The sequence below is a fragment of the Prinia subflava genome, chromosome 23 (genome assembly GCF_021018805.1).
Source record: "Prinia subflava isolate CZ2003 ecotype Zambia chromosome 23, Cam_Psub_1.2, whole genome shotgun sequence".
In the NCBI taxonomy this organism is placed as follows: domain Eukaryota; kingdom Metazoa; phylum Chordata; class Aves; order Passeriformes; family Cisticolidae; genus Prinia; species Prinia subflava.
This window is the reverse complement of record NC_086269.1, coordinates 5,166,231-5,181,453: the sequence shown is the minus strand read 5'-3', so window position 1 is coordinate 5,181,453 and position 15,223 is coordinate 5,166,231. Positions and strand designations below refer to the sequence as shown.

Sequence of the window (15,223 nt, the reverse complement as noted above, 5' to 3'; positions counted from 1 at the left end):
AGGGTGAGGGTGGAAGTGCCACACCCAGCATGGCCGCGCCCGGTGCCGCGCCGCACCCAAGATGGCCGCGCGGGGGCGGAGCCCACCGCCTGACCGTGTGTCGCGCCGTCCGTGGCCACCGGGGGCGGGCGGCGCCGGCCGTGACGCGGCCGCCGCGGCGGAGCGCTGGGACGGGCGGGCGGAGCTGCATCGCACCCACCGGAGACACCGGCGCTCCCCCAGGTGCCACTCCCAACATGGCGGCGGCGCTGCCCCGGCTCTCCCTGCCGCTCCCGCGAGAGGAGGGGGTGAGTCCTCGCGAGAGCTCGGCGCGGCGGAGTGGCCGACATGGAGCCGAGTGGCGGCCCCGGGCCGGGCCCTGTCCCGGTCCCGGGGAACAACAAGGGCCGCGGTGGGGCGGCCGCGCCCGGGAGGGGCCGCGACTTGGCCCGGCCGCCGCGCAAGGACTCCGAGGTCAGCGCCGCCGGTAGCGGGGCGGCCTTTCCGGGCGGGGCGGGCCGCGCTGGGCCTCGTCCAGGGTCTGCCCGTGGGTGCCGGTGCCCAGGGGCGGTGCCGGTGCCGGTGCTCCTGGATCTCTGTCGGTGCCGGTGTCCTGGGCTGCCAGTGTCCGTAGTGCCGGTGGCCGGGGGTGTCAGTGTCTGTAGTACCGGTGGCCGGGGGTGCCGGTGCCGGTGTCCGGCTCTCCCAGCCCTGCTTGGGCGCCACCTTCCCGGGACCAGCCCGTGCGCTGGCTCCGGTGCTCCCGTTCTGGTCCCAGGGCCGGTCCTGGACCGGCCGCTCCCTCGGTACCGGTTCCCTGCGCAGTGGCCTCGGGCTGTGGAGCTGAGAGGCCTCGGAGCTGGGGGCTGCCCGGCCCCTGCCTGGTCTCGGTCGATGCTGGTTTCCTTCCCCGGGTCCGGGCCGCTGTCCGGGCTGGGGCGCCAGGGTGGCTCGGTCCGCCGGTCCCAAACGGGAATGACAGGGCTGGCCTGGGGGTCTCACAGCCCACCCGGGGGTTCTCTCGGTGTCACCGGTCCGTACCAGCCCGGGGTGGGGTGTCGGGTCCCGCTGCCGTGCTCGGACCAGGGATGGATCCAGCAGGGAGTGACCAGCCCCCCCTGGGGTCGCCCTGAGCCGTGGGGTCCGGGGGTTGTGTGGAGCTGAGGTGTCCCAGGGCTTTTCCAAAGCGTTCCCTTCCTGGGATGGCCCCAGAGCCGTTCGCACCCAGGGGTTCCTCAGAAAGGTCCCTGGAATGCCGGGGGAGGGATGTGAGGGGGAGTCTTGGAGAAGCTGAGGGGCTGGGGGTGCTCCCAGCAGAGCAGAGCCAGTGCAGGCCAGGGGCTTGGAGCTGCCTCTCTCTCAGACTCCTGGAATTTGGGATTGATCTGATGTGGATCTGCCCCTCTGTCAGGAGTGGGAGCCCCCAAACTTAGGAGAGTTCTGCTCTGGATTTGCAGCTTGTTCAGGGGGAGGTGCCCCAACATTTGTGTGGATTTGGCTCTGGGTATGCCCCTTTTTCAGGAATGTGTGCCCCAAAATAGGAGATCATTCTGTGGTGGCTCTGCTCCTTGCTCAGGGGTGTCCTGAAAGGGTTCTGGTGTGGGTCTGCCCTGTGCTCAGGAGTGTGCATCCCAAAATTCTGCTCAGGGTCTGCCCCTCACTCAAAAGTGGGTGCCCCAAAATTTGGGTGAGTTCTGGTGTGGATCTGCCCCTTGATCAGGTGTGGGAGCTCCAGAGCTCAGGAGAGTTCTGGTGTTGATCTGCTCCTCACTCAAGAGTGTGTGCCCCAGATTTTGAGATGGTTCTTGTATCAGTTTGCTCCTCACTCAGGAGTGGGTGAGGATTCTGTTCTGGATACTCCCCATGCTCAGGAGTGGGAGCCTCATAATTCAGGGGAGTTCTGGTGGGGATTTGCCCTGTGCTCAGGATCCCGAAATTTGTGAGGGTCCTGCTGTGGGTCTGCCCCACTCAGGAATGGGTGCCCTGAAACATTTTGGGTTAATGTTCATGACTTCCATAAATGGAGCTGATATTTTATGCTCTAAAGCTTCTCCTGGATGGTTTTTAGCCTCTCCAAAGCTGTTTGGAGTTGTTTCATCCTCACTAATCCCATCTGCTGGGATGGCACAGGAGGATAGCCCACATTTTCCCAATTTTTTGCAAAATGGGTGAGCTCTGAGAGTTCCCTGATCTCACAGAACCCTCTCCCTGTCTCCTGCCGTGTTTGTTGTGCTTTGGGGGCTCCTCCCGTGCTTTGAGGGTGCTGCAGTGGCTCCACGTGGCACAGCCGAGGGAGACGCAGGAGGTGGGCTGGGGTTGCCTCGGTAACATTTGTGCTGCTGCAGGAATGTTTTTGGTCCCTGAACCAGGAAAACCAGCCCTGGATTTGCAGGAGGATGAGGTGAATTGGGAGTGTTCTCAGGGATTTTGGTTTTCCTGAAATATGCTGTAATGGAACTGGTTTTTCCCCTGTGTTTTCAGGGCTTTTCGGAGTCGCCAGACCTGGAGTTTGAATATGCAGACACAGATAAATGGACAGCAGAGCTGTCAGGTAAGGAATTCTTCTGTGGTGGATCAATTAATCAACCATGATTTCCTCTCCTGATAGAATTAAAGGAACTCTGTCAATTCCAGTATTGCTTTATTATTATATTTAAACCTTGTATTGATGTTAGAAGAGACAGGATATGTGTAATGAATATTTTTGGCCTTACACTGCTGGGTTTTATTACATTTTGATATTTTGGCTAAAACCGCAGTTCCCAGGGCTGAGTTGCAGCTTGGTGCAGGTTTTTGGAGCTTCTCCTCTTTTGGCAGAGCTGTACAGCTACACAGAGGGGCCAGAGTTCCTGCTCAACCGAAAATGCTTTGAGGAGGACTTCAGGATCCACAGTAAGAGCCTTTTTCTGGATTCTTCTCCCCCTGGGAAGGGACAGGGATTTCTCTTCCTGGAGGAGCCTGATGCCAGAACTCACTGGGGTCTGCAGCTACTCCCGAGGGGCAGCTCCAATCTCTGCTCCCTGGAGTAGGGACAGGAGTCAAGGGAATGGCTGGAGCGGCGTCAAGGGAGGGTCGGGCTGGAGCTCAGGGAAAGGTTCTTCCCCCAGAGGGTGCTGGGCACTGCCCAGGCTCCCCAGGGAATGGGCACAGCCCCTAAGGCTGCCAGAGCTCCAGGAGCATTTGGACAATGCTCTCAGGGACGCGGTGAGATTTTGGGATGTCCTGTGCAAGGCCAGGAGTTGGCCTCTGTGACCCCTGTGGGCCCTGTGCAGCTCAGGGTATTCCACGATGCCATGAGGGATGGCAGGAGACATCCCTGAGCAGGCAGGGGACATCCCTGAGCTGGCAGGGGACATCCCTGAGCTGGCAGGGGACATCCCTGAGACATCCCTGGGTGGGCAGGAGTCATCCCTGAGCCATCACACATCCCAGGAGCCCTTCCCTGCGCAGCGCCGCTGCCCCTGTCGCTGCCCCTGTTGCTGCCCCTGCCCCTGCCCCTGCCCCTGCCCCTGCCCCTGCCCCTGCCCCTGTCCCTGTCGCTGTCCCTATCCCTGTCCCTGCCCCTGTCCCTGCCCCTGTCCCTGCCCCTGTCCCTGTCCCTGCCCCTGTCCCTGTCCCTGTCCCTGTCCCTGTCCCTGTCCCTGTCCCTGCCCCTGTCCCTGTCCCTGTCCCTGTCCCTGTCCCTGCCCCTGTCCCTGTCCCTGTCCCTGTGCCCAAGCCCTGCCCTGCCTTGCAGTGCGGGACAAGCGGTGGCCGGAGCTGGAGCGGACGCAGCACCGCACGCACGCCATGCGCCTGCTGGACGGGCTGGAGGTGACGGCGCGCGAGAGGCGCCTGCGCGTGGCCCGCGCCATCCTCTACGTGGCACAAGGTGACACCGCCCCTACCCCTCGCTGCTGAGCCCAGAAAATGGGCTATATTGTGATATAGTTAATATATATATATGTTAGATATAGTGTACAGTATAGTCATGGATGATAGTTAATTTTATAGTGATAGTTATATTGTGATATTGTGCCTCTGCCCCTTGCTTGCCCCCATGCCAAGTCCATAAGGGGGTTGTGTTGTGATATAGTTTATATATATATATCTGTTATATATATTGTACAATATAGTCATGGATGATAGTTAATTTTATAGTGATAGTTATATTGTGACATTGTGCCTCTGCCCCTTGCTTGCCCTACTGCAAAGTCCATCAAATGGGTTATGTTGTGTTATAGTTAATATATTATATGTTAAGTATATATAGTATATATTAATATATATACTATATATTTTTATATATACATTATATTTATAATTGTATTCACATTATATATATTTATATGTAGTATATATATAATGGATACTATATATATAAAATATATGTAGTATATATGTTAAGTATATATAAGTATATATTATACAATATAGTAATGGAGTGTATGGTGATATAGTTAATCTATATAAGTATATATTATATATATTGTACAATATAGTAATGGAGTATATTGTGATAGTTAATTTTATAGTGATAGATAGTTATATTGTGATCTTGTGCCTCTGCCCCTTGTTTCCCCTACTGCCAAGTCCATCAAATTAGTTATATTGTGATATAGTTACTATATGTAGGTATATGTTAAGTATATATAGTATATATTAATATGTATAGTATATATTCTATCTGTATTTTATATATATACATTATATATAATTATATACACATAGATTTTTAATATAGTATCTATATTATACATAGTATCTATATTAAATATGTATGGTATATATGTTAAGTATATGTAAGTATATGTTGTACAATACAGTAATGGATTATATTGTGGTAGTTAATTTTACAGTGATAGATTATGATATTGTGATATTGTGCCTCTGCCCATTGCTTGCCCCACTGCCAAGTCCATAAAATGGATTATATTGTGATATAGTATATATATGTTAAATATATTTAGTATATATATATAAACACTATATATGGTATATATACTGTGTATGTTAATATATATAATATAGTTATAATTATATAGACATTATATATATTTTTATATAGTATATATATTAAATATATATAATTGTATATTGTACAATATAGGAGTGGCTTATATTGTGATAGTTAATTTTATAGTGATAGATTGTGATATTGTGATCTTGTGCCTCTGCCCCTTGTTTGCCCCACTGCTAAGTCCATAAAATGGATTATATTGTGATATAATTAATATATATTTAAGTATATGTTATATATATTTATATATAGTTATATAATTTGATATGCAATGGTAAGTGTTACATTGTGTACATTAGCTATATTTTATATATAGTGTATATTTAAATAATATAGAACTCCTATATATTAGTAAAGTTTTTATATATTTATATATTGTATATCTAGAGCATTATATATAGTATATATAAAATATACAATATGTAATATATGGTTTTATATTATATATAGTATAATATATATTGCATTATATGATATATGGATTGTAGAATATATTGTACTGTGTATTACATATAGTGTACATATTGTAATTATATATTTTGATGTATATATGTGAGACATAGTACAATATAATCTCATGTAAATTATATACATAAAAATATTTAATTATATGTATACAAGTAATAATAATACAGTATAATCTACAATACATACAATATGTAATATACTATATATTATATATTACATATATTACATGTTGTGACTTACATATAATATATATACATATAATGTATGTATATAATATATTTATACATTATATATGTTATATATTAAATGCTATGTGTATTTTATATATTACGTAGATTATGTATGGTCTATATTATTAATATTATATATTATACATTATACACAATATGATATATAATATATTATATATTATATATATTATATATATTATATATAGTATAGATATGCTATATATTATATATATGCTATATATTGTATTTAATGTATCAATATATAATATAATGAATATATAGTATTGATATGATATGTTAATTACCAATTATTTTAATATGTAATATTTTGAAGAATTTTCATTTCTTGGGGTTTTCATTCCACCTGGCATGTCTGGAATGAAGCTGAATCTCACAGGACCAGATAGTTTAGAGCAGTTTGGCCCAAAATTTGATTTCCCTGTGTTATCCCAGTTCTGCAGATTGCATTACCCACAGAGGGCAGTTCCATCCTCTCATCCCAGTTTGAGGGGTGTGTTTTCCATAGGAGGTCACCCAACGAGAGCAGTTCCATCCTTTCATCCCATTTTTCTCCTGTGTGAGGGGTGTGTTTTCCACAGGAGGGGACCCCAAGAGGGCAGTTCCATTCTCTCATCCCAGTTTTCTCCAGTGTGTGGGATGTGTTTCCCACAGGAGGGGACCCCAAGAGGGCAGTTCCATCCTCATCCCAGTTTTTCCCAGTTTGGGGCTGTGTTTCCCACAGGAGGGGCTGTGGGAGGCCCGTGCAGGTGGCATCACCTCGGTCTCTTTGCAGGCACCTTCGGGGAGTGCAGCTCCGAGGCCGAGGTGCAGGCGTGGATGAGGTACAACATCTTCCTGCTGCTGGAAGTGGGAACCTTCAACGCCTTGGTGGAGCTGCTGAACATGGAGATTGAGTGAGTACTGCAGGAAAACACTTCAGGAGTGCCTCTGGAGCTCCTTGGTAGGAGTTTTTCAGCTTTATGGCACAAAAGCTTACCTATCCATCTATCCTTAATCTGATTCTTGCATCTACCAGAGTGACTCCTGTTGTCTCGGGTGGATGTGTAATGTAGGATTATACCTGATTTCTCCTGAAATTCCCAATGAATCAAACAGACTGGCAGCTCTGCCCCTCCTCCTGCAGCTGTGTTGGGAGCAGGGAGTTCATGGCAGCAGTGTCTGTCTCAGGGTTTGGAGAATTCCCCCGAATTCCCTCTGAGCTGTTCTCCCTCCACAGCAACAGCGCAGCCTGTTCCAGTGCCGTGAGGAAACCGGCCATTTCCCTGGCTGACAGCACCGACCTCAGGTATGGAGTGGGAATGGAGGGACCAGGAGGGGGCTGGGGTTTCCTTGGAGCTTTGGGAGGCTGAGACAGGCTCTAGAAGGAGTCCCAGAGCTGTCCCAGCTCTGAGAGTTTCCCCTGGTGTCTGTCGTGCTCAGCCTGCACAGCAGGCTGTGGGATATGAATTTTGGGATATGAATATGGAATATGATATTGGAATATGAAATTTGGGGTATGAAAGCAGTAAAATTTGGGAAAGCAGATTTTTTTCCTGTTTGGACTGGTAGAGACCTTTCCCCCCAGTGTCTGTGTGCTGATGTGGGGCAGGTACCTGAATTCTGGATGTGGTCTGGGTTGCTCCAGCTTCTCCCTGAGCCCTGGGTGCTGACAGTGCTTCCACAACTGATCCCAGTCCCCGGGATTCAGCTGCCCTGGTTTTTGCAGGGTGCTGCTGAACATCATGTACCTGATTGTGGAGACTGTGCGCCAGGAGGCCGAGGGGGACAAGCCTGAGTGGAAGAGCATGAGGCAAACCTTCCGAGCAGAGCTGGGTGAGGAGCAGGAGCTGGGGTGGAGCTGACAGGACATGGATTTGGCTCTTGGAGTAGGATAACAGTGACTGGCAGCACTGGCTTGGTTTCTGCTCAACTTGTGGGGCAGAGGGAGGTGAGCAGAGGAAGCCATCCAGCATTTTCTGCTGCTGGGTGCTCTCCCTGAGAAAAAACCAGAATATTGGAGCTGTTATCTCCTCTCAACATAGAGGTAAGAAATTATGGAGTTCATGAGGCCTTGGAAGGGGAGAGGGAGCTGTCTGTGGTGAGGATTTTGGAGCTGTTGGGGAGGAGGGTGCAGGAGCTGGTGGTGCTGGTGATTAGGGTGAGGCCAGGGATGGGGAATTCCTGGCTAATGGTGCTGTGTGGTTCCAGGAGCCCCCCTGTACAACAATGAACCCTTCTCTGTCATGCTCTTTGGGATGGTGACCAAATTCTGCAGTGGCCACGCTCCTCACTTCCCCATGAAGAAGGTGCTGCTTCTGCTCTGGAAGACTGTGCTGGTAAGGAGAGGCCATGGGATGTGGGATGTGTGGTTTGATACTTGGCAGAGGAGGGAATTCTGCCCTCAGAGTTGGCTGTAATTGTTCCATCCTCTTGTTCTGGTGTTCAGTTTTCCTTTAAACCCAATCCCGGGTTTTGCCCCATAGGGAAGCATTGGATATTGGTGTCTGGAGCTGGGTACTGAGGATAGACCAAAGCAAGGTCCCTGGCTGGGGAAAGGAAAGCTCTGAGTGCTGCAGTTGTGGATGCCTGGACATCCTCCTGTCCCTCCTGCCTCTCTCAATGATAGGAGGAGTACAGGACAGGCAGCTCCCACTTGATACCCTGGGGAAGGATTTGGGCCCCTCAGGACAGGAGAGACTTTGAGGGGCTGGAGCGTGTCCAGGAGGGGAACATTGCTGGGGAAGGGTCTGGAGTGGCTGAGGGAGCTGAGGGGAGAGAAGGAGGCTCAGGGGGGACCTTTGCACAGCTCCCTGACAGGAGGAGGCAGCCAGGTGGGGGTCAGGCTCTGCTCCCAGGAAACAAGGGACAGGACAAGAGACAATGACATCAAGCTGTGCCAGGGGAGGTTTAGATTGGATATTGGGAATTTTTTTTCATGGAAAGGGTGATCAGGCATTGGCACAGGCTGCCCCGAACAGTGCTGGAATCACCATCCCCAGAGGGATTTAAAGGACACATAGATGTGGCACCTGGGGACATGGACCAGTGGTGGCCTTGGCAGTGCTGGGGGAGCAGTTGGACCCGGTGATCCCAGAGGGCTTTTCCAGCCTGAGCGATTCTGTGATCCTGCAGAGCGGGTTTGGGAAGGGCAGGGGTAGATGCCCCCGGAGCCCGCCGTGCTCAGCATGCTGTGCTCTCCCTTGCAGTGCACCCTGGGAGGGTTCGAGGAGCTGCAGAGCATGAAGGCAGAGAAGAGGGAGATGCTGGGGCTGCCGCCGCTGCCCGAGGACAGCATCCAGGTGATCCGCAACATGCGGGCGGCCTCCCCGCCCGCCTCCGCCTCCGACCTCATCGAGCAGCAGCAGAAGCGCGGCCGGAGGGAGCACAAGGTGGGGACGGGGGTGTTAGGGAGGGCACTGCCAGGGGCTGGGCTTGTTTTCTGGAATGTTCCCTTCCTGCCCTCTCCCTGCTCCAGGCCCTCATTAAGCAGGATAACCTGGATGCCTTCAACGAGCGGGATCCGTACAAAGCTGACGATTCCCGTGAGGAGGAAGAGGAAAATGATGATGACAACAGCCTGGAGGGAGAGACCTTCCCCCTGGAACGGGATGAAGTGATGCCCCCTCCTACCCAGCACCCCCCCAGCGACCGCATCACCTGCCCCAAAGGGCTGCCCTGGGCCCCCAAGGTCCGGTGAGTCCGGGGGCCTCCCTCTTTGGAGAACTGGAGCAGGGTCAGGGAAACAGAGGCCGTTGGATGTTGGGAATCGCAGCAGGGATGTAGGGAAGGTGTTTGGGATGGGGTGGTCACTTTGATGGCTGTTTTCTTGTTGGCTGGGCATCCTTTACCTGACCACAAGGCTTTTCCCTGTGCCTGGGCTGTGCCTTTCCCTGCGCCTGGCTGGGCATCTTCCAGATGCACAGGAAGATGTGACTCTTCTCTCTTTGCTGCAGGGAGAAGGACATTGAGATGTTCCTGGAATCCAGCCGCAGCAAATTCATCGGCTACACGCTGGGCAGGTGGGTGCAGAGCCAGCCCAGTGCTGCCATTATGGGGGGCCTGTGGGGGAGGCCAGTTTGGGGGCTGCTTTTGTCTCTGCATGGCAGCAGGGAAGGCCTTGGCTGGCTGGTTTGTGCCTTCATCCCTGGGTGGTCTCTGCCCCACCCCTGGGTGCTCAGCCCTGCTCCCAGTGTGGCTCTTTCCCTCCTCCAGTGACACCAACACCGTGGTGGGCTTGCCCAGGCCCATCCATGAGAGCATCCGCACCCTGAAGCTGGTGAGTGCAGGAATTCCAGCCCCTGCTGCTCTGGGTGCCCCTTGCCCATCTCCCTGCTCCCATCACAGCTCAGGGTGGATTTTCCTGACCGTTTTCCCCTTCCTCCACCCAGTGATGGGAGAGCAGCCTTAAGCTTTCATCTCATCCTGGACTCACAGGTTGTTTGAGCCCCTTCCTTAGGGGGCTCCATCCCTTCCTTAGGGGGCTCCATCCCTTCCTTAGGAGGCTCCATCCCTTCCTTAGGAGGCTCCATCCCTTCCTTAGGAGGCTCCATCCCTTCCTTAGGAGGCTCCATCCCTTCCTTAGGAGGCTCCATCCCTTCCTTAGGGGACTCAATCCCTTCCTTAGGGGGCTCAATCCCTTCCTTAGGGGGCTCAATCCCTTCCTTAGGAGGCTCCATCTCTTTCTTAAGGGGTTTTATCCCTTTCTTCACGTCTTCATCCCTTTCTTACTGGCCTTGTCCCACACCTGAGCCCAGCAGCTCCCACCCTGCACATCTGCACAGGTCACCCGTGGGACAGGGACCTGGGGGAGTTGGAACAGGGTGGTGGGAGCAGGCTGGGGCTGGGGGCAGTGCTGGGGGGCCGTGGTGACCCTGCCCTGTCCCCCTGCAGCACAAGTACACGTCCATTGCGGAGGTGCAGGTGCACATGGAAGAGGAGTACCTGCGCTCCCCGCTCTCCGGAGTGAGTGTGGGGTTGGGCTGGGGGTTGGGGGCACTTGGTCCTGCCAGGCTTTATGGCGGGGCTGAGGGGTTTGTTTTGCTGGGGAGGGGTTTCTCTGGGGCAGGAGTTGAGGGTATCCTGCCCTTGGGTTCATGCTCCATGGTGCTGGTGGCAGCTCCTGGGATGATGTCTTCTGGTCTCTCCTGGCACCAGGGGGAAGAGGAAGTGGAGCAAGTCCCTGCCGAGATCCTGTACCAGGGCCTGCTGCCCAGCCTGCCCCAGTACATGGTGAGCTGGGGAGCACTGGGATCCCCTGGATCAGTCCCTTCCCAGTGATGCATCCCAAGTTTCACCCCCTGCCCCTGCTCTGTTCCTCCCTCCTGCATGGGGAAAGGGTGTGTGGCCAGTCCCCTGCAGCTCCCATTCCCCCTCCATCTCTCCCTTCTTCCCAGATTGCTCTTCTGAAGATCCTCCTGGCTGCAGCCCCCACCTCCAAAGCCAAGACAGACTCCATCAACATCCTGGCAGATGTCCTGCCCGAGGAGATGCCGTGAGTGGCCGTGGAGCAGAGGAGCTGGCTGGTGGTGGGAAGGGAAGGAGGGGGCTGGGGGACTGACCTGGTGTGGGCTGGGGCTCCCTGGGGAACCTTGTCACCCTGCTGTGCCCTGGATTGCACCCTGCAGGAACTGGGAGGGGCAGACCCTGCCCCAGCCCAAGGACTGTGGATCATGGAATGTTTTGGGTTTTGGAAGGGACTTTAAAGCTCATCCAGTTCCAGTCCCTGCCATTGGCAGGGACACCTTCCACTGTCCCAGGTTGGGCTTGGACACTTCCAGGGATGAGGCAGCCACAGCTTCCCTGGACAGCCTGTGCCACCCTGAGAGGGAAGAATCCCTTCTGATTCCTCCCTCTGTGTCCCCCAGGACCACTGTGCTGCAGAGCATGAAGCTGGGCGTGGATGTCAATCGGCACAAGGAGATCATTGTCAAGGCCATCTCCGCCGTGCTGCTCCTCCTGCTCAAACACTTCAAGCTCAACCACATCTACCAGGTGAGCTGGGCCGGGCTCCAGCTGTGCCCGTGGGTCTTTGGGCATGGCAGGACCCTGAGTGGGTCCCTGTTCACCCACGTTTCTCCTCCCCAGTTTGAGTACATGGCCCAGCACCTGGTCTTTGCCAACTGCATCCCGCTCATCCTCAAGTTCTTCAACCAGAACATCATGTCCTACATCACTGCCAAGAACAGGTGAGGGAGAAGGCTGCCCACCTGCATTGCTGGGGGATGTGGGGAGGGGTCCCTGTTTCTTTGGCCCCTCCGCAGTCCCTCCCTGGCAGTGGCTCAGGCAGGCCTGGAAAGTTCCCACAAAGCCCATCTGCAGTGGGTGGGAAGGGGGGGCTGCATTGACTCCAGGCCAGGGGGGATCTGGGGGACCAGCACAAGCACCCCTCTCCTTCCTGCAGCATCTCTGTGCTGGACTATCCCTACTGCGTTGTGCACGAGCTGCCGGAGCTGACGGCAGAGAGCCTGGTGAGTCCTGCTGTGACAGTCCTGGGCTGCTTCCCAGGGGAGTTTGGGATGCAGGGAGGCAGCAGGGCTCCAGCACCCAGCCCTTGCACCCTCAGCTCTCCTGTGCTGGGCCCCTGGTGCCACTGGGATTTTGGGGAGGATGGGGATGGCCGATGTCTGCTGGGGTGGAGTGTGTCCAGAGCTGGGGAAGGGGCTGGAGCACCAGAAGTGGCTGAGGGAGATGGGAAAGGGACTCAGCCTGGAGAAAAGGAGACTCAGGAGGGACCTTGTGGCTCTGCACAACTCCTGACAGGAGCGTGGAGCTGGGGGTTCAGGTTCTGGTCCCAGGGAACAAGGGACAGGAGAAGAGATAATGGCCTCAAGGTGTGCCAGGGGAAGTTCAGGTTGGATATTGAGGGAAAATTATTAGTGAAAAGGATGGTCAGGCACGGGTACAGGCTGGCCTGGGCAGTGTTGGAGTCACCATCCCTGGAAGTATTCAAAAAATGTGTGGGTGTGGATGTGGCACTTGGGGACAGGGATTACCGGTGGCCTTGGTAGTGCCGGGGGAACTGTTTGACTCAATGATCTCAGAGGGCTTTTCCAATCTTAACAATTCCATGCTTGGCTGATTCCATGCCCACATGCTGCGCTGTCCCCTTGGGACGTGGCTCCTCACATCACCACAGCCTCTCCCCATCCCCTCTCCGATCCCTTGCCTGACCCTGCATCTCCCTCCCCACAGGAAGCTGGAGACAACAACCAGTTCTGCTGGCGGAACCTCTTCTCCTGCATAAACCTCCTGCGCATCCTCAACAAGCTGACCAAGTGGAAGCATTCCCGCACCATGGTGAGGGCTGGGAACCTTCTGGAGCTCAGCATGGCCTGGCACCTGCACTGGGGATAACGCAGTGCCTGGTGGGGAGCGAGGAGGAGCGAGCGGGGCATGGAGGAGGGGTTGGCACAGGAGTGGGATCTGGGCTGTTCTGGCAGATGCTGGTGGTGTTCAAGTCGGCGCCGATCCTGAAGCGGGCTCTGAAGGTGAAGCAGGCCATGATGCAGCTCTACGTGCTCAAGCTGCTCAAGGTGCAGACCAAGTACCTGGGCCGGCAGTGGAGGAAGAGCAACATGAAAACCATGTCAGCCATTTACCAGAAAGTGCGGCACCGCCTCAACGACGACTGGGCCTATGGCAACGGTACATCCCGGCATTCCCGGCATTCCCAGCCCTCCAGGCTCTGTGCCCCAGCTCTCCCTTTGCTGCCTGAGGCTTGGGCAGGTGCACTGGGTTGTCCTTGGTGGACCTGGGCTGGTTGAGCTTCACCAGGTGCCCACCAAGCTGCTCTATCACTCCCTTTCCCAGCTGGACAGGGCAGAGGAAATCAGATAGGAGATGACTTGTAGGTTGAGATAAGGTAGTTTAGTACAGCAAGAGCAGAAAAAATTAGGTTTGTTTTCTACTTCCCATCAGCATGTGATGTTCAGCCACTTCTGGGAAGCTGAGCTCCAGCACATGGAGTGGCTGCTCTGGAAGGCATGTTTAAAATAACCAATGCCCCATCATTCCTCCTCATTTCCTTAGCTTTTACATCTGATCTGACATCTCAGAGTCTGGAATATTCCCTTGGCTGATTTGGGTCAGCTGGCCTGTGTCCCCTCCCAGGATCTTGCTCGCTTTCCTGTGCTTGATGGGGTGGGCATGTTGGGAGACAGTGCTGGGGCTGTGCCTGTGGTGGGGATGCTGCTGGAGCTGTTGGTGGCTCCTGACTGTGCTTTGTTGGAAGCACCCACAAAGACCTTTCGAGGTGTGAGGGGGCTGGGGCTGTATGGGTTGTTGGGAGGAGAGAGAACCAAAGGATATTCCAGACCCTAGGACATCAAGCTCAGAATACAAAGTGGGGGGAAGAAGGAGGAATTGGGGGATGTTGGGAGTGATGGTGTTTGTCGTCCAAGTCACCATTCCCTGTTCTCCTGAAGGTGCTGAACACCTGCCTGCTCGTGGGAAGCAGGGAATGAATTCCTTGTTTTCCTTTCCTTGTGTGCACAGCTTTTGCTTTCTTTATTAAGCTGTCTTCCTCCTAACCCACCAGTTTTCCAGCTTTTACCCCTGTCATTCTTCCCTGCTCCGGCTGGTGGGGGAATAAGCTAGCGGCTGCACGGGGCTCAGTGTGGCTGGGGTTAAACCACACCTCCGAGGGGTTTGGGCCGGCTGAGGAGCCCCCAGCTCCTCTCTGACCCCTCTCATCCCTGTCCCCAGACCTGGACGCCCGTCCCTGGGATTTCCAGGCGGAGGAGTGTGCGCTGCGGGCCAGCATCGAGCGCTTCAACTCGCGGCGCTACGACCGGGCCCACGGCAACCCCGACTTCCTGCCCGTGGACAACTGCCTGCAGAGCGTGCTGGGCCAGCGCGTGGAGCTGCCCGAGGATTTCCAGGTCAACTACGACCTGTGGCTGGAGCGGGAGGTCTTCTCCCGGCCCATCTCCTGGGAGGAGCTGCTGCAGTGATGGACACAGGGAGGCAGGATGGGGTGTTGGGAGAGCTCGAGGCTGACCTGCTGCCGCAGGGCAGGGGAGTGAGCTTTGGGGAGGTCTGGGGTGGCTGCAGTGTTGTGGTGGGCTTGGGAAGAGGATGGAGCTGGGGGTTCCTCACTGAGACCACATCCTGCCCCTCTGCCTCCTTCCAGGCTCATCCCAAAGCTGAGGGGGTTTCCTGTTGGGTGGGGATCTGTGCCCACCCCATGCGATGCTTTCAGGGGCACCACCCTTGTGTGCCCCTCCCAGCCAAGAAGGGAGAGCAGGTTGCAGTGTGGGAGTGGGGTCACTGGGTGGGACACCAGGCTGGCCCTGCCCAGCCCCCCTGGGGGGTTGTGGGGGCTTGGGAGGCTGGAACAGCCTCCCCTCAGCCCACGAGGGGTGCAGGAGCTGTACATAATTATATATATTTGGTGATACCTCTGCCCTGAGTGTGGCTGGGCTCTGTCCGTGTTCCTGTCCCTGCTGCCTGGAGTTGGGCGGGGATAAGAGTTCCTCATCCTGTGTCCTTGTCCTCATTTATCCCTCAAATCCTGGGGGGTACATGGCCCCTCACCAGAAGGTTTAGT

At 53.8% G+C, this 15,223-nt stretch overlaps 1 protein-coding gene across 2 annotated transcripts; it reads left to right on the top strand.

Annotated features, from left to right (window-relative positions):
• Positions 1–14: 14 nt before the first annotated feature.
• Positions 15–15,078, top strand: STRIP1 (striatin interacting protein 1). Of its 2 annotated transcripts, none has more exons than XM_063418427.1 (21): positions 15–287; positions 2,461–2,530; positions 2,797–2,871; positions 3,716–3,850; positions 6,470–6,590; positions 6,914–6,982; positions 7,403–7,509; positions 7,885–8,012; positions 8,883–9,065; positions 9,152–9,369; positions 9,630–9,695; positions 9,889–9,952; positions 10,567–10,638; positions 10,831–10,905; positions 11,070–11,167; positions 11,541–11,667; positions 11,761–11,861; positions 12,077–12,143; positions 12,868–12,972; positions 13,116–13,320; positions 14,380–15,078. In XM_063418427.1, exons 1-21 carry the CDS (start codon positions 30–32, stop codon positions 14,625–14,627), a joined length of 2,592 nt encoding a protein of 863 aa, XP_063274497.1. In that variant the 5' UTR covers positions 15–29; the 3' UTR covers positions 14,628–15,078. The 2 variants fall into 2 exon arrangements, with proteins under 2 accessions (XP_063274497.1, XP_063274498.1); XM_063418428.1 differs by lacking the exon at positions 15–287 and adding an exon at positions 294–453.
• Positions 15,079–15,223: the final 145 nt, after the last annotated feature.